Here is a 19,451-nt window from a genome sequence, read left to right as displayed (position 1 = left end):
AGAGGGATGAGGAGTGGAACCCCACACAAACCGACCCATGCGTAGGCGATGGAGAGCAGCCGTTGGTAGCAAATTTCTCAATGGTTGCAACCGAACAGCGGCGGGGCATGCGCACAACCCCCGCCACACTTGAGGTCGAGCGAGAGAGACTGAGTCTGTTGAATCCCGGAATCGTCGGTAGGCGCCCGCTGTCCCGTGATGATGCTCGGAGAGGGTGGCAAATCACGGGGCACACACCGTTGGACCGTTGGAGTTGAATGGAATTGCATGTGTAGGTTTTTGGTAGCGCCAAATTTGCGCGAGAGTGAATCTATGATTTATTGGAAGGAATTTGGACCACGTGGGTATCCATTAATCAATGGGTAGATAGCGAATATTAAATTTGTGCGGTAATATTTCACTACGCAACGGTGCCCGTGATTCAATTTCGGAGGGAAGCATCAGAACCCGTCTGAGTTATTACATTCTAAAACTAGGGGTGAAGGTAAACGATGGAATGCAGGTTCAGCGCGGGTATGACATGTATTATGTTTGGGACCTATTGAGGTTGACATGGTCCCTGTAGCCGGGTGGTTGGTGGGGTCTGTGATAATCTCATGAGTCGTGGTGGGAGCTTTTGATTCGATTCCCTCTCAGGTAGGAAGATATTTTCGTCCGAAGAATGGTTTGTTTCGTTTGTTTGTAAAATGCAATGTAATACACATACATTGGACAAAAAAATTCTAGAAAATGACGCAATATATACAACGTTATGAAAGGTGACATTGTCTCGATAATGACGTGGCTGCCATTCAAATGAAACACGAATTTCCACATTAATCGAGAATTAGTCAAACAAATGCAACCATATTAGGCATCTGGACGTTTCAGGGTGCAATAAATGATACTATGGTGGTCAGATACTCCTCCCCCCTCTCTTAGGGTGGTGGGGCGATCTGCAATACAAATGAAACACAAATTTCTGCATTACTCGAAAATCAATCAAGCAAAAGGAGCCAAATGTGGCATGTGAATATTTTAGGGGGCACGAAACGTTTCTATGGTGAATAGACACTCCTGTCTTTATTCTGTAAACGCTAACTATCGACCATTCGACGAAAATCCGAGAATCTCGTGTGTCACAGCAAGTAATAGAGATTATCTTTAGGTATCCTGAAAAGGAAGACCTGCAAATCAATTGGGCCGGTCACATATTCTATCATTCATCGCACGTACTTTTAGTAAATTCAATCGATACGGGAAACTTTGGGAAACCTGAGAAGGTAACCGAGAAAAAAACATGTAAAACCAATGAAATCGGAAATATATATCTTTATTATTGTCTTTATTATTATTTATTCATCATTTGACATCAAGGTCTTTATGAAACTTACTACTTAAAATGGACACGCGGAAAATAAACGTTGACGAAATGTGCAAGTAGACACATTAAAATCAAACAAATTGTATGCTACATGAAGACGTCTACAAACAAAATTAATTGGATCGTGTGAGCCATATCGGGTATTCCTGCGTGTAGCTTGGATAATTTGCCTTGATCGCAGAACTCGTTCAGGTGCATATATGCGCATGCGACCCAGTAGCTCAGAACTGTCAATTTCAGCCCGTAGGATCTTCGCTCCGAATAAAGCTTGATTGATAGCACGCCGAATTTGAAGGAGTTCAATATGCAACAGCATATCATATATATATATTGATAAACGCTCATCTTATTTCCTAACAAGAATAAGACATCTATTGAGTGTTTTGGTCGAAAAATTATTCAAGATTACCTTAGCATGGGTTCCCTCTCATTGCTCGATTCCGGGGAATGAGAAAGCGGACTCGCTAGCTAAGGTGGGCGCTTCAGAAGGCACACTTTTTGAAAGGCAAATTTTTTTCACATTCCTCGTCAGTATACGCTCGTAAGTTGGCAGCGCATGTGGAGTGGTGATGAGTTCGGTCGTTGGTTACACACGATTATCCCTAAGGTCTCGACGAGGGCATGGTTCAAGGGATTGAATGTAGGTCGTGATTTCATTCGCGTGATATCTCGGCTTATGTCCAATCACTACAACCCAAACGCGCATCTCTATCGCATTGGGCTCGCAGCAAACAATCTTTGTGATTGTGGCGATGGCTACCACGACATCGAGCATGTTGTCTGGTCGTGTATCCGGTTCCATGCTGCTCGCTCTCAGCTCTCTAGAGCACTGAGAGCAAAAGGCACACAATCGGATATCCCCGTCCGGAATATCTTAGGTAGCCGGGATCCTGATCTTCTGCTTCATCTATACCTGTTCCTCAGAAACGCTGATGTCAACGTTTAATGATGTTTCCTTCGTTGTGTCCCCGTTTCATATCCCTCCTATCTGATCGATAAACTTTTACTTAGTCGCGGCAATACATACACACACTCTTTACAGATGCACGGGCCGAAGGTTGTGCAGTCCACTGATCATTCAACAAGAGCCAAAGGTTGTACCGCTCATGACAACTCTACACGAGCTGATGATTGCGCCGGCTAGTGACCATTCTATCCTGGATTCCTCGAGTCGAGAAAGACGCACCACGCTAGATATGGGGTACAGACTAGGGGGGCGTTGCTGATTAATGGTCAGCTGCATCCTAATAGGAAGTATCCCGTGTCGGGCACACGAAGACTGCAACATACCAATTATGAGAACACTTGTAATACTAACCTCGAGCCAACCGCGAGTAATCGGTTACATATTACCTAAGACAAGACCAGACAACTGGCTTCTTACTCTTCTTCGTCGTCCAAAAACGAAGCCATGACATGAAGATGCCAGAGCTGCCAAATATTATAAAATATCGGATTTTTCAAATTTCTATTTTAATGAATCGTAACATTTGGTTGGTGCGAATTCAATGATTATTGCATATTTTCAAATAGACAATCTCAAAAATATGCTTTAAAAGGATAAAATAAGTCTTTTAAATACCCATATCTATAATATAATCGTTTCCAAAACAAATTTGGGATTTTTTTTTTAGCAAATAAATCTAATCTGACAACCGTTACAGCGTTATGCAGATTCTCATTGTCTGAACCAAAACATTCTATCTTATTATATGAGCAGGAATACAACCAAAACAACGTTAGGAAGCCATTTTATTCATACAAAACGTAATTCAAAAATAAAAATGAAGTGTGAAGCCTTAAATTGTGAGCGAAGGACGGATACTCATCCTGAGTATAAATTTTATCGGTTCCCTCAAGACAAAAATATTCGGAAAGAATGGATTCGATTTTGCGTGAACAGTGAATTAGAAGTTCCATTCTTTGAAATCAAATCAAGCACAAGAATATGTAGCGTAAGTATTAAAAACTAATTCTAAAACATATCCTAATACTAGTATATATACAGGCTCATTTTGTTGATGGGAAATACAATGAAAATGGAGTTACGAAAATTCCGACCTTAGCTGCATCCGCGAATGAGGAATGGGAAGAGATACAAAGTATTGAGAACAATTATGATTTGGTTGACGTATATGAAGGAGATAAACAACTACAGGAAGAAATATTTCGTTTGAAACATCAAATTTCCAAGCTGAAAAGGTAGTGTGTCAAAAAATATGTTATTTTCTAATATTTTATATTGATGTAACCGTTAATAGAATTGTAAAACAATGGAAGAAAAAATGCGGATATCTGACCTCGAGAATTCGTGGAAAACAACCCTTGAAGAAGTTTTTCAGAGAAGATCAAATTAAGCTATTAACAGGAGAGGTTAAAAAAGTAAAACGTTGGTCCAATGAAACGATTACGGAAAATTTACAAATTCGGTTTGCATGTCAAGGTGGATACGACAAGCTTATTCAAAAAGGCTTCCCGTTCCCATCCACGAGGACTCTACTACGCCAAATTGAAGGAGTTCGTTTCAGTCCTGGTATGTAATTATAATCATATGTCTCATCACATGTTAATATATGAAATGATATTTTGTAGGTATTCTTGAAGATATATTCGAGCTGCTACAACATAAAGTCTCCACAATGTCGGTTGAAGAAAAGGACTGCGGATTGGTTCTAGACGAAATGAGCATAGACGAGGCAAATGAGTTTTGCCAAAATACGAAGCAGTTTGTTGGAACAACAACGCTTCCTATGTCCCAAACTTTAGCCTGTAAAGCTTTGGTATTCATGCTAGTTGGAATCGCAGCGCGCTGGAAACAGGTGGTTGCTTTCGAGTACACCGGCAACTCTATACAAAAAGAGTTTTTGAAGAATGTCTGCTGTATTGTCTGCAGTTTCAAGAGCAGAGGGAATCAGTTTGCGTGTCCATTTTATAACAACAGATTCCGGGTCCGAAAACCAGCGCATGTGGAAGGATTTGGGGATCGATATTCGTCGCAAAAATGAGACATTAAATGCTGCGATACCTCATCCAAACGCTGAGAACAGAATGCTAGAGATCATACCCGATCCCGTACACGTATTTAAAAATACAGTACATGGCTGGTTGAACAATGTCTACCTGAAAGTTCCGGATTGGTATGTTCGTGAAAAAAAGCTAACATCCAATATTGTTCATCGAGACCATTTAACCACAATCGTGAACTCCGAAATAAACAACACGTTGCGGCTTTGTCACAGACTAACGGCCTCGGATGTGTGCTTTGACAACAGAACATCTTCAATAGATAAAATGAAAGTATGCAACGCAACAAAATATTGCAACAGGACGGTGGCTGCAGCATTGAAGTTTCATGCGGAAATACGAGAATTACCGGAGCTTCTTACTACCGCATGCTTCATAGAAGACTTTGCTCGATGGTTCGAGCTTATCAATAATAGGGCAGAAGAAAAAGTATTTTGTTTGAATGATCCTATGAAATATGACGAGGATATCGCTCATCTGAAGACCATGGTGCGGTTAATGTATGATCTCCAAGTAGGACACGGACATTGGAAACCATGGCAAACAAGTGTAATCGTTTGCACGAATGCAATTGTGAGGTTGACAGATCGGCTTTTGCATGAAGGACACCCACAAATATTTACATCGCGGTTCGTCCAAGATTGTCTGGAGAGTCTTTTCTCATTGATTCGTGCAAAGCAACGACGCCCAACTCCATTGCAATTCAGCAATAACTTGAAAATTGTGACTCTTTCGCAATACATGACCGTAGTACCGAATGCTTCGTATACAGCCGATACACAACAACATCTTATTGGATTGATAGATTTGCTATCAAAGCGGCGTGAAGAATGTTCAGCCCAGAAATTGATGGACAATGAAGCAGCATCGACATCATATCGAATTTCAGCTTCATCTAATTCTAGTGATAATGTGGATGATATGAATATTGAATTCGACTATGAGTACACCGTCGATGAAGCGAAAACTTTTCTCGACAGAACAGAACAAAATTCGTTGTTCTATATAGCTGGTTTCATCATCAAAAAAATTATTCAGCGGGAAAGAACATGTCAGCAGTGTAACAAGAGATTGGTAGTCAGCAAAACACAACCTAGATTGTATCAACCGTCTCTTTTTTCATATTTGCGTACTACAGCTTCTAACTCTCCCATCTGCATAGTGAATGATGAGACTTTTAATTTCTTCTTAGCAATGGAAATTCTATTCCGAAATATGAAATCGCATTTGGAACCTAACGAAGCTGATTTGCCGAAGAAAATGGCAGGAGAAATGTATGTTTTGCCATCCACTTTATTCCATTGTGAAAAAACAAGGAATGACATTATAAAAAAATTTATATCTTTTCGTTTAAAAAGCGGAGAGAACAAAAAAACAAGGAAACGAAAATTTGATAGCAGGAGCATGGCATGGTAGAAATAAAATATATTAGTATCAGAAACCAAATAGATTATTATTAAACTAAACTTATGTCCATTTCCATTTTAGTGTTGTCCGAAAACTCATTTTTTCCACTTTTTCCCAAAAATGACTTTTTCAAAAAATCATAACTTTTGAACCTCTGAACCGATTCAGATGATCAATAAATCTAATTGAAGCCAATGAGGTAGATTTTTAATAGAAAAAATATTGAAAAAAGTATTGAACTTGGAAAGAGGGTTCTAGAGAGGTGTTTTTTTCGTTTTAGAGTCATTATTTTGTAAATTTAACATGTTTTAAGTCTTCGTTCAATATTCTTATGTGACTAGACTAGACCTATGCGACTAGAATCCTATCTTTCCGGTAAGTGTGATATTTTTTCAAAAAAGATTGGCTTATTGGCTTCAATTTAATATGTCGATCATCTCAATCAGTTCAGTAGTTCAAATGTAATAAATTTTTGCAAAAAATTATTTTTGGATAAGAGTGGAAAAATGATTTTACGGACGACCGGTTAACTTTGAAAAGTCACTCAGAAACACAAAAAAGCCTATCTGATATCGAGATATTATATGTAATAAATCCTCAGCTTTCAAGAAAAAACATAAAATATAAAAACATAAAAACAAAAAACATTAAAATAACAAAAAACAACTACAATCAATAGTTACGAAAACAAAATTCGATTTCTTGGCAAGCCTAATATTTTTCCAAAAAAGATTAATTGGCTTCAATTTGATATATCGATCATCTAAATCGGTTCAGTGATTCAAAAGTTATGAATTTTTAAAAAAGGCACTTTTAGGAAAAAGTTGAAAAAAATGATTTTTCGGACCACCCTAAAATAAGAAAAGGTCACCCTAACGAAAAAATAAAAAATACGGGTCTAATATTTTGCAATAAAGAAAGAAACTACCACTTTTCATGGAAATCTGAGGAGCACTATATCGGTTTGACATGAAATGGATGTATATATATATATATATATATATATATATATATATATATATATATATATATATATATATATATATATATATATAATTTTTCAATTCAATCAAGATATAGTAACAAAATAATTAGGTAAAACGTGTATACAATTCCTTCACATTTCCTCTAAACTAAGTATCGTAATATCAATTAAATTCATTCTTTTTCTAAATTCAATACAAACGCAACGTAATTTATTTTTATTGGCAACACTGGAAAAATCGACTTTGTTTACAAAATTTATCGAAATCGACCAATCAGAAATCAGAACGACTGACAGAAATTTGGTCCGTAAAAGACCCCCTATTGTCTGATCTTATCTTAGCATATTACTAACATAGTTGTAAAACAAAAATTGTCAAAATATTGGACTCCCGGCCCCGTCAGGCTAACGCCACATGTGCCTTAATAAAAAATATATTTTGGGAAAAAAAAAAATGCAACAGCGCGCATCGATCCTCATAAGGTGGGAGATTCATCGGGTCACGCCAAGGCAGGTTATTCAGTGCCCGCCTCACAAATCTCCTTTGCACGGACTCAATTCTCGCAATCCACACTGCTTCAAATGGACACCAAACGACAGATGCATACTCCAGAATTGGTCTGACTAGCGAACAGTAGAGAGCACGCAAACACAAGGGATCAACAAAACCTTCGGCGACTTTTAAGGTAAACCCTAATTGACGATTGGCTTTATCAATTATAGCTGTGTATTGCAGTTTGAAAGAGAGTCGATAATCCAATAACACTCCAAGATCCTTAACTTTCTCGATGCGTTCAAGTAGTTCTCCACGAATGGTGTAGTCGTATATGACAGGCCTTTTACATCTCCGGAAGGTTATAATCGAACATTTAGCGACACTCACTTCGAGAAAGTTTATAGTGCACCAATACACAAAACGATCCAAGAGCTCCTGCAGCTCTCTGCAGTCAGCTTCATTTTGAACAATTAGAAAAATTTTAAGATCGTCAGCATAAATCAGTAGCCCACCGTTTCGCAGAGGAGTTACCACATCATTGAAGTACAGTGTGAACAGCAATGGACCTAGGTTACTGCCTTGTGGTACACCAGAACGTGGCGAGAAAAGCGCCGATTCACAGGATCCAGTTTTGACGCAAAGTTGCCTGTTGCGCAGATACGAATGAAGCCAGTTGCACATTCTCTCCGAAACTCCGAGTCAAAATAGTTTAGCCAGTAGGATTTCGTGATTTACGGTGTCGAAAGCAGCTTTGATATCCGTGTACACTGCATCCACCTGTAATCCGTCGTCCATCGCACCGATGCAAGTCGAAGTGAATTCGCAAAGATTACTCTCTACTGATCGCTTTGGATAAAATCCGTGCTGGAAAGCACTAATGTAGCTCCTGCATGAACTAAACAAGACAGCATTCACAATAGATTCTAGACATTTTGATACCGCCGACAACGATGTTATGCCACGGTAGTTCGAGATGTCGGTTTTGTCGCCCTTCTTGAACATAGGAATCATATAAGACGATTTCCAAACAGTCGGATGTTTTTGTTGTTGGAGAGAGCGATTGAAAATAATTTGAAGAGGTCGTAGTACCAAGGTCTTGCATCTCTTAAAAATGCAAGAGGGAATCTTATCCGGCCCGGGATTGTAGGAGAACTTGATTTTATTTATCGCACACTCAACTCTTCGGTAATTTCGAAAACGTCGAAATCAATAACGTCTCTAAGGGTTCCATTGATCGCTGTTGTCTTTTCGTTCTCAGTAGTAGTAGTTCAGTAGTTCTCAGTAGTATAGTAGTAGTAGTAGGAATACTATCCACGAAAACACTTTTAAAATGGCGCGCGAATAGGTCGCACTTCGCTTGTGGAGTTTTGACCGACGAATCTCCAAGATGCATAACGGTTGGCAGCCCGAACTTTTTGCGTTTAGAATTTACAAAACTCCAGAACCGTTTTGGATTTCGGCGAAGATCGTCCTGTCTTCTCTTAACGTAACGTTTGTATAGAAAGCGATTGTATCCACGATATATTCGACTGGTCTCATTGAATTGGCGTTTAAGGATGGGACATCTTTGGCGGCAGAAGAGATTCCAAAATTTGACGCGCCTTTTGCGTAGTGTTCGAAGACGATCATTAGACCATGCGGGATTTCTTGGTGGTCTGCTACGTGGCACAGTCTGTGTTATGCAACTCATAAGAATATGGTTGAAGCTGTTGGTGGCACTATCGACATCAAGGGATTGGAAAACTTCCGACCAATCTACTTGTGATAGTAATTGGTTCAGAGCGTCGTAATCAGCTCGGCGGAAGTCGAGTCTTTCGAAGTCATAAGCTTCTTCATACTGGACAGGCGGTTTGCATTCCACAGAATAAATTAAGGCAGGATGATAGCGATCAATCGGAACTATCGGTTCCCGGGTAACGGATACGGAACCGTTGCTCACAAGCGTGCCATTCGAGAAGATGAGATCAAGTATACGATTCGAGCAATTGCGAATCAAGTTGCGTTGTCGCAGTGCATGAAATGATATATTGTCGAGGAGAACTTGGCTGGCCATATTGATACATGACTGCGACGGATCCACAGAAGCATATTCTCCGTTGTTCGTTTCTAACCAAACCAAGCGTGGTTGATTGAAATCGCCAAGCAGAACCACAGTGATTACACCCGTCTGGGTTCTAAATACCTCAGATACTGCATCAAAATGAAGTTGCACAAAAGAGCTATCTTGACTTCTATCTGGGGGTATGTATAATGCACCAATCAAAATATCACCTCCTACTACCGATACTTTTACCCATAACTGCTCGATAGTTATGACATTACTAGAACGGACAGCTGCAGAGCCATACACCTGCTTCACTGCGATTAACACCCCTCCACCACGTCGACGGATGCTGTTAGTGTCACAGCGATCTACTCGAAACACTCTGTAATTACTGCTGAACAGCTGTGCAGATTGGATACAATCGTCGAGCCAAGTTTCGGTGAAGACATATATATCATAGTCCAGTTCAGCAGTAGCGAGGAACACCAGGTCAATTTTTGTCCTCAGGCCACGAACGTTCTGATAATAAATCCGAAGCGCAGGAACCAAATCCTTATTCACTGTCAGCACAGGCTGAAAGGCTATTTCATCGACCACAACCGCAGGGGCAGGACGACTTTCAGGATATGGTAAAACGAGGCTACGAGGTGTCAATAAATCCGCATCATCGAAACGATGGTAAGGCCTGGAACGCGGAAGCGAATTAGGGCAGAAATTCTTTCCAGCGTATTTATACTTGCCGAATATATGTTGTCGGGAGACCCCATTTCCAACCACGATCTCAGGACCAGGACGACAGCGATGGCTGGAACAACACGATGGCGCGACTGGATCGGGTGGAGTTGAGGTTCACTTAGTACTGGGGGCAGTGCGTCCTGGTGATGCAGAGAAGGTAGTAATGGTGGATATTCGGCTCCTCACACTAGTCTCGTACTAGTCTCGTATATCACACTAGTCTCGTATATCAATACTAGCTTACCAGGCAAACGTTGTTCTGCCAAATAAATTATCTCTAGTGAATATTTTGGGTGTTGAATAAAACACACTAATGTATTGTAAGTGTGTTTGAATATTTTAACTATCTTTAAAATAAATCGAATGTGACCGATAAAAAAACGAATTAAATGATTTGAACGAAAGGTTATATGATGTTTCTTGGTGTATTTCATTAACGTAACTGACATGTTTGATCTCTTAAAAGTTAAACGTCAACTGAAAAAAGTAATATAAGTTTGTCGTAAAGTAGAAAAAATGAAATATAGAACGTCAATATTTATTGCTGTCTCCTTGTTAGAAAATACGTGCATGTGATTTTCAACATGGCTTAGTTTATAACAGCTTGGTCTCGGCTAACTTCAATGGAGCTGATTAATCGGCCTGTATGGAATCGCGTTATTTTATCGTTGTCATTCAATCGAGGAGTATTCACATCGGTAATCTAAGTTTGAAACACAGCCATATTGCTTCCTTTACTCATGGATGTTTTTATTACTCTTCACCGATTTGTAGAACTCAATATTCATATCGGATTTTACAATTCGTTCGAAATCGACTTTTACACTCTTAAATTCGTTCGCCTTGGTACGAAACAATGGTCAAAATAAGTCAATTTACTCTCTATCTGATCGGCATAATTCCGGAAATAATTCTAAATTGTTGAAATTTGAATGAAAATTATTATTCGATTTCGTTTGGATGCTAAATTTGTTTTGAATGTGTTTGAATGCTAAATTTTGCATGTTTATTCCACCCTAAAAACCATTACTATTTTTGCTTCATAGAAATGGAACATGGAGACCAATGTTGTTTACGTCGATAAATATTAAATCAAAATGAAAAATGATGTTCATAATGAATTAAGTATCTGTGACGGGGTCTCGTTGGTCTAATGTTTATGCAAGAGATTTTTCGTTAAGGAAACCCTTCTGACTTGCACTGTAGTCACGCGTATTCTTGAGCTTGCCACTCCAGAATACATTCAAGGCGTATTGTTCGTCATAGAAATCTCAACTATTTACTAATAAAAATGACGCAAGTAGTACTACGTTGAGAAGGTAAACCTTGGGAACGTTAGTGCCATTGAAGAAGAACATAGCGAGGGTCGTATGAACGGTGTGTGTCAACGATGAATTCCAGATCATTGTTTTTTCTTCGCATTAAATTTCTCGTGTCACCGTGCTATCATGATTCCAGCAACGCTTGTGCTTTGGATCTACACACGTGCTCTCCAGCTGATGTTTTATCAGGGTTGATGGCAATAGCGTGATTGTCATTTTGTAATCCGAGCAAATGTGATTTGAAGAATTTCGATAACTCATTGTCCTCATTCAAAAAGGCTTCCAGCTCGTCGGAGATACTCCCTGCTTCAGATGAATTGATGTTACTTGTGTATTTGTGGATGTACAATGAAGCGGGCGTTACACCATCAGTCATTGAACAACTTAAATGAATTCGTTCTGTTGAAAAAAAGAACAACGGTTAAATTATTAGCATATTTTTGACACAAAAATAATAAAATCGCAAGAAAAACAGGGAATTGGGGTCAAAATTTAAGGTTATATGTATGGTATGAAGTCAATTTTTTGAAAAAAATATCCAGATCTTTTTATCTGCATAGAGCCACCCTATTCGGTATTAAATGTATGGTTATCGGTATCCTCCCGGTATCATATATAGTTTACAACCTATTCTCATACCTACCACTTGGTAGGTTTTGAGTATAATTTCATCAAAATCGGTCGAGCCGTTTCGGAGGAGTTCGGTAACAAACACCGTGACACGAGATTTATATATTATATATATATATAAGAAGAAGATTCATCGCGCGTATTCTTTATTGATCTCCCTCCCCCTGTTGACCATTTGGACATTTTTGCTTATTTAATTAGAATAATTGAGGAAATAACTGGATTGCGCTTACATTAAATTTTAGTTCCATTTAAGTTTTTTTTTTCAAATTTTCCTAGCTGTACCCTGCCACGAATTGCCAACACGGAATCGCACAATATACAGTTGAACAATCCGCACCCGAATCTACATCACACAATTCCAAAGATTGATCTTGAGAAACGCCAATCGAATGAAATTAAATGGATTTAAAATCATTATCGGATACAATTTTAGTTCACGATTCTTTAAACACTTGCAAAAAAATTTGTTGCTACCACATAGAATACGTATTCAATACTAGAAAGTTGATTTAGGCTCACAGCTAGCTTTACTTCAGAAGTGTGCTTATTCCATCTGAAAATTTTATAGCTTCCTGAGGGGTTGGCAGTAGCAAAAACAATCCTTGGAGTGGATTTTATATTGTGTCATAATGTGAGCTCCATCAGTGGCGAACTTTTCGAGTTTATGAAGCTTGAGCTTGAGCTAGAGCTTGGGTAGACTGTACAATTCGTAATTGCTCTCCGTGATTGACCTGAGCCAACCAAACTGCACCAAGAACACACAGAATGACGCTTGGGACTAGCAAATCATTCTCCTTGTGCAATTTTCGGTGATTCGAGCTTTAAATGGTCAATAACGACGCCGGCCACGTCCTTACAGTTACCAGGGGAAGGGAAGGAATGTTAGTATGATATTCACCGCCCGGAGGCCAGAAGGGTCGCCTCTATAGCGTGGTCTCCTAGCGAATATCATGGGAGGGACAGTTGTTAGTGGGGAGGGGTGAGAATCAGGATTCACTGAGGTATGTGATGTGATTATGTAAACAAGCACTATCGACCACTTGACGAATCTAAATTCCGGAAATTTTTGTATGTCACAACACAGAGATTATCTGTAGGTAACCTGACAAGGTAAACCTGTAAAATTTATTGGACCGTCTTAATATTCTTTTTTTTATCGCAAGTATTTTTATCGAAATTCAATCGCAACGGCGAAGAGGTAACTGTGGGAAACCTGAGAAGGTAACCTAGCGAACATTAGTAAAACCAATGAGATCGGCGATATATTCCGTTATTAGTCGTGTATATTCTATATCGAACTCCAATTGCGATGACGAAGAGTTATATTTGGGAAACCTGAGAAGGTAACCGAGGGAGCTCCGAAGGTATTAGAGCGTTCTTTTTATCGAATTCCAATTGCGACGCGTACTTCTCATACCAATGAATACTCATACCAATACTGAAACTAAACTGAAAGTACTATTTGTGAGTGAATGTTTTCAATTCGTTAAGGTGAAGGTGGAAACTAGCCATTGTAGTAGTATAGGTAAACCCACGCGTAAAAATGGGGTAATAGTGTTTGTGAGAGAAGAGCAAAGCACACGTAAATAGATCAATTCACTTATCAGACTGTGTGGCGCTTCATTGACACGAGTCTTTGAATACATTTGAAAAAAAAAACAAATAACAATTCAATACTAAAGTAAAATGTATGAACGATATGTTCCGATGAAAAATTGCAAATATAAATATATATAGAAGGTGCATTTGCATATGATTCTGATTATACGCGAGCGTAACATGAGCAAATTTATAACACATGCGAATTGGGGCACTTTTGGTATTAACAAGTTCTTCCGCATAGTAACTCGATGTTGATAATTCCTTAATATTTTCCTTCGTTGATCGTATTGTTTTCACATATTCACGTTGGAAAGCCTTAACCCTTCTCTTCGTTGGCCGAGGCATTTAGATTGAATTTAATACTTTTCCGTTTACTGTTTTTGAAAGCATAGGCAGCCGTGGCAGTGTTCCGAGCTCTGCGATACACTTTTCTTACCCAATGTTAAAGTTGCTAAAACTTACATTATAGACCCATTAAACGTAAAAATAATAATTGTATTGATATCAACACAATTTTATTCTATTGATTTTCATGACATGGGACGCTATGACTCCGGAATAACATTTTATTGAGTGGTTTCTATAGCAGTTTCGCTGATGTTGTCTGGCATCAGTGTCGAAAAAATAACGATGCTTTCACCAACACAAACAAAACCATTGCCGAAGATTGAAAAACGAAAATTTAACTTTCAGAGCACTTGCTCGAGTTTTCCGACGCACTATACGGTGCGAAAGCAGATGAAAATTTAATATCTTGTGAGTAATCGATTAGAGTTTGGTTGATATTACTTGATGGGAAGTGTGCGAAAACGATCATTTTCTTCACACTGTTTCGCAAAATTATTGATTTTCGGTCGAGAGGTGAGGGAGGGAGATGAAAGAAATGAGCGCCATTGTGGCAGCCGAAACAGTGTGAAGAAAATGATCGTTTTCGCACACTTCCTATCAAATAATATCAACCAAACTCTAATCGATTACTCACAAGATATTAAATTTTCATCTGCTTTCGCACCGTATAGTGAAGAACGTCGGAAAACTCGAACAAGTGCTCTGAAAGTTAAATTTTCATCTTTCAATCTTCGGCAATGGTTTTGTTTGTGTTGGTGAAAGCATCGTTATTTTTTCGACACTGATGCCAGACAACATCAGCGAAACTGCTATAGAAACCACTCAATAAAATGTAATTTCTGAGTCATAGCGTTTCATGTCATGAAAATCAATAGAATAAAATTGTGTTGATATCAATACAATTTTTTTTTTACGTTTAATGGGTCCATAATGTAAGTTTTAGAAACTTTAACATTGGGTAAGAAAAGTGTATTGCAGAGCTCGGAACACTGCCACGGCTGCCTATGCTTTCAAAAGCAGTAAACGGAAAAGTATTACATTCAATCAAAATGCCACGGCCAACGAAGGGAGGGGTCATGGCTCTCCAAAGTGAATATGTGAAAACAATACCAAAAGAGCCCCAATTCGTATGTGTTATAAATTTGCTCATGTTACGCTCCCGTATAATCAGAATTTTACTTCATATGCAAATGCACCTTCTATATATATTTATGTTTGCAATTGTTCATCGGAACATATCGTTCATACATTCTACTTTAGTATTGAATTGTTATTTAAAAAAAAATATAAAAGAATTTCAAGAAAAAAAATAGATGGAATAGAGACCATACACTGATCTCTTAAGATCTTCATTTGATAAAGGGATGAGGAGTAAAGGGTCGAAATTTCTAAGCGATTTCGAAACGCCTGTACTTTCGATATAAATCATGACATGAGGACAAAAAATGCAGTATTTTCAAACTACAAATTTCTGGTTTATGGATATTGTACGTACATATTTTAGTTTAATGTGTATATGCGTTGTAGACAAAAGACATTGCAAGAAAAGATAAAACGTTTGCTTTCAAAGTTTCTATAAATTTAAAAAAATTATTCACAATAACAATCCAATCGACCTGATTATTTCGCTTTCATCTGATTCATAGAAAGATTCAGTGGAACTATTTTCTACATAGGTATTCTCTATCGAATATTCTATACGAGGTCCAGTTGTTGCTTTGACGAATGCATTATTTTATAACAAAGTTATACCGTTTCAAAAATCATTCAAAATTTTCGATGTCGCATTTTGCTCCTCTGTTTTTTTTTGTCGAGTGTAGTTTTTTGCCCACTCCGGAGTACGATTGGTCTCAGGAAATGTCGATTCATTTACACATTCGCTTCACTTGCGAAACCTTTTCCGCAATAGGAATTTTCAGAGTGTACTAATAGCGTATTAGAAGTACTTTCAATGTATATTTTTTAATCTTTCAACTGCTTATTAACCATTCTTCATTGAGTGTCTAGATGGCTTTCTAAATGCTCGCGGGGAAAAACTACCACCCCTATTCTGTATTTCGATCAATTCGAAATATTTCGATTTCGTTCAATCTGCTTCTCTTCGAACATTAAATGGGCAAAAAATAGGGAATGCAAAATTATATCTCGAACGAAATAATGGTTTCGAACGGAATGTAAATCCGGAGGAATGCAGAATCGGCGTATACATCAGAAAACTCACGACTTATTGATTTTTTTACTAACCTTGCCCGAAAAATTATTTGTATTGCTTTTTGGTATTCCTCAGCTAAAATCTTTATCAAAACATCACTTATCAAATTCGAACAGTTTACTAAAGAACAATTCAACGCCAAATTAATAAGTTACTGGCCCGATCCTTTCCTTTTTTTAAAATTCGTACATTTTTGGTTTGAAATCTCCTGCCCGATTGAAATAAGTTTTTGAGAAATCAATCAATTTGATGGAAAGTTAATAGATTCTTTAAAAACATGAAGAAATGTTGAACCCATTTCAGGCCAAGCGTTCGAAAAATCGAACAGCAACTTTGATAATTTTCCATGGCTTTGGAAAACTATCATATGGTAAGGTTTGGCATCAAATGACAGCTCAATTTATTAGCTATCACTTACTTTACTATCACTTACATAACTTTATTGAACAATACGAAGCAACTATGTGCGAAAAGTACATAACCTCACATAAGCTAATAAAAAACAAAACCTTCTAAAATGCAAAAATATGTAAACTTTTTTACAGTATTACTTTGATAAAAGAACACACATTGTGATGTTGAAGAAAAAACCATTGGATTGAACCATCTACAAGATCATAAATGTAGGTTTTAGCGAATGTTTTTGTTTGGAGATTTTTCGGTTTTTTGTCATTTTCCGGAAAACGGAAGGACGGAAAAAATATTTCTTGAAGATTTGGGTTTCTGTAACGCCAATAATCAAAATTACACCAATGGAGTTCGTTAAAAAAATAATTTTTACAGCTTGATCGGTAATGGGTTAAACTGCTGAGAAAACTTTCTCATAAATTGAATAGAATATCGAAAACTACAGGGTGGGCCATTTAAAGTGGAAGGATTTGTTTTTGCAATAGCAAAGTAAAGAAGTGGAATTTTAATTTATTTTTTTTGAAATTCATTTATTTTGGTCCAAGGAGATTTGTTGTAACTACTTTTTGATTATAATATCTCGTAAATGACCGCCTCTGGCCTTGACCGCAAAATGTGCCCTTTTTTCGGCATTTTCCATCACTTTGCCCAATGTTTCGGCCGATATGGCAGCAATTTCTTGTCGGATATTGTCTTTCAGCGCAGCCAGGGTCCTTGGTTTACCAGTGTATACCTTGGATTTTAAATATCCCCATAAAAAAAAAGTCAGGAGGCGTCAAATCAGGTGATCTCGGTGGCCAGTCATAATCGCCGTTTTTCGATATTAATCTTCCGGGGAACATTTCGCGCAATAATTTGGTCGTGGCAGCCGCTGTATGGCATGTAGCGCCGTCCTGTTGGAACCAGTAATTGTCCAATTCATTTTCACGAACAAATGGCAATAAAAAATCGGTTATCATTGTCCGATAACGCTCCCCATTCACGGTTACCGTTGCTCCATTTTCGTTTTCAAAGAAGTACGGGCCGATGACTTTATCGGCATAAATGCCACACCACACAGTAACTTTTTGGTCGTAAAGAGGTTGCGTTTCGATGAATTGAGGGTTTTCAGTAGCATAAAACCGACAATTTTGTTTATTCACTCCTCCATTCAAGTTGAAATGCGCCTCATCAGACATTTTAGTTAACACAATTGAGAAGTTATTTTGAATGTACAGCTGAACAATTTCAGCGCGTTGTTTAGGTGTGTATTGTTCCATGGTTAAAATTGTACTGAAATGACGCTTCCAACGCGGTATGACATTTGTTAATCTGACATCTCTGTCAAAAGTTATGGGGTTGCCAGATGCTTCCACTTTAAATGGCCCACCCTGTATTATATCTGTTTGAAATATTGTTATATACAAGTCGTTCGGTAACTGATCCGAAATATTTCAGGAGATAGAGGATCATATTTGATGAACAAAATTTCCCACGCTTATGGTCAAATCTCATCTACGAAAGAATTATTGAACTTTAGCTTAAGACCGTTTTTTTGCCTTAAACTGACTTTAATTCAAAAATTACGCCAATCATGCATATATAAAAACATATAAAAGCACAAAAAATTAAGTTTCATCTTTACCTCTAAAAGTTACTTGGTTCCATTAATTCAAATGTTTTACAACTGCATTCTACGCAAAATGTTCTTATCTTTTAAATGAGTCGCATAATTATTCTAAGTCGCGTACTTTCTAAATTAGAGTCAGTTCAAGACATAAAATTCGACTCAAGAAAAATTCAACAACTCTAGTTGAAAACAGACCAAATGCGTAGAATTTTTTCATCTAATATGATCCTCTATCACCTCCTGAAATATTCCGAATCAGCTACCTAATTCCACGTATATTGTTATCAGAACACTGGTGGTTGTATTTTAAAAAAATATTCTTCCTGTCCACGTGGACTCGATCAATACCCCCCTCCCCTCTCCGTGGACAAGCGTGGACATTGTCTTACCCCCTTTTTCCCCTAATGTTGTCCACGTGGTATATGGACAGCCCCTAAGGAAGTCGTCGAATAATCGTCCTTATAGATTCCGATAATTTGGTAAATTTTTCACGAATATTTGCAAAACTCTGCACGTGGAATATTGATTGCCTTTCAGAAGTTTGTGAGTAGTTTATGAACATTTAGTACCTTAGATAACACTGTTCCTGTTATTTTTACTAGACTAAACTGTTTGAAAATAGCATCGCTTGGGCTTACCCCGTCATGGTCCGTTCTACCCCGCGAGTGATCCTTCTTACCCCGCCAGCGAAATGAAAAGCAATTTTTTATCATTTCGAAAATTAATGGAAAACGCAAAAAAAGCTATACAATCAACAGTTACACATTTTTTAGTAGTAGATTATTAGATACTCCATGATATGTAGTATAACAAAAGGGGGAAATTCTGGAGGACGTTTAAATGATAATTGGTTTTCTTAGAGGGACGGCTTTACCCCGTCTTCCCCTACAGGTCGGACTCGATGATATACAGACTCGATTATATGTGATTCGATTATATATAGTTTGCATTTTTTTTAATAATTCAAGAAAAAAATTAACCTTTCAACGTTAAGGCGAAATTTATATGGTTACTAGCTTACCCAGCAAACGTTGTTCTGCCATATAAATTATTGCTTTGTTATGTGGATATGTTGTTTGTTAAATGAAAATTTATCAATATATTGATACTGTGTTCAAATGTTTTAACGATCCATAAAATCGATCGAATGTGATCGATATAATAGAACGAATGAAACGGTTTGACCGGAAGGGTGTTTGATGTTTATGCGCCGACGGAAAAAAATCATACAATTACTTTTTTTAATTCAATGTATTTCATTAC

At 37.8% G+C, this 19,451-nt stretch overlaps 1 protein-coding gene across 1 annotated transcript; it reads right to left on the bottom strand.

Moving 5' to 3' along the window:
• Positions 1-77: 77 nt before the first annotated feature.
• On the bottom strand, positions 78-18,834 carry LOC129762742 (uncharacterized). The gene is made up of 3 exons (XM_055761264.1): positions 18,827-18,834; positions 8,584-10,004; positions 78-310 (listed from the first exon to the last, which is right to left on the bottom strand). The coding sequence occupies exons 1-3, from the start codon at positions 18,832-18,834 to the stop codon at positions 78-80; spliced, it is 1,662 nt and encodes a 553-aa protein (XP_055617239.1).
• Positions 18,835-19,451: the final 617 nt, after the last annotated feature.

This window comes from Toxorhynchites rutilus, chromosome 1 (assembly GCF_029784135.1).
Source record: "Toxorhynchites rutilus septentrionalis strain SRP chromosome 1, ASM2978413v1, whole genome shotgun sequence".
In the NCBI taxonomy this organism is placed as follows: Eukaryota; Metazoa; Arthropoda; class Insecta; order Diptera; family Culicidae; genus Toxorhynchites; species Toxorhynchites rutilus.
Note: the sequence above shows the minus strand (reverse complement) of the source record. Positions and strands in the feature narration are given on the sequence as shown.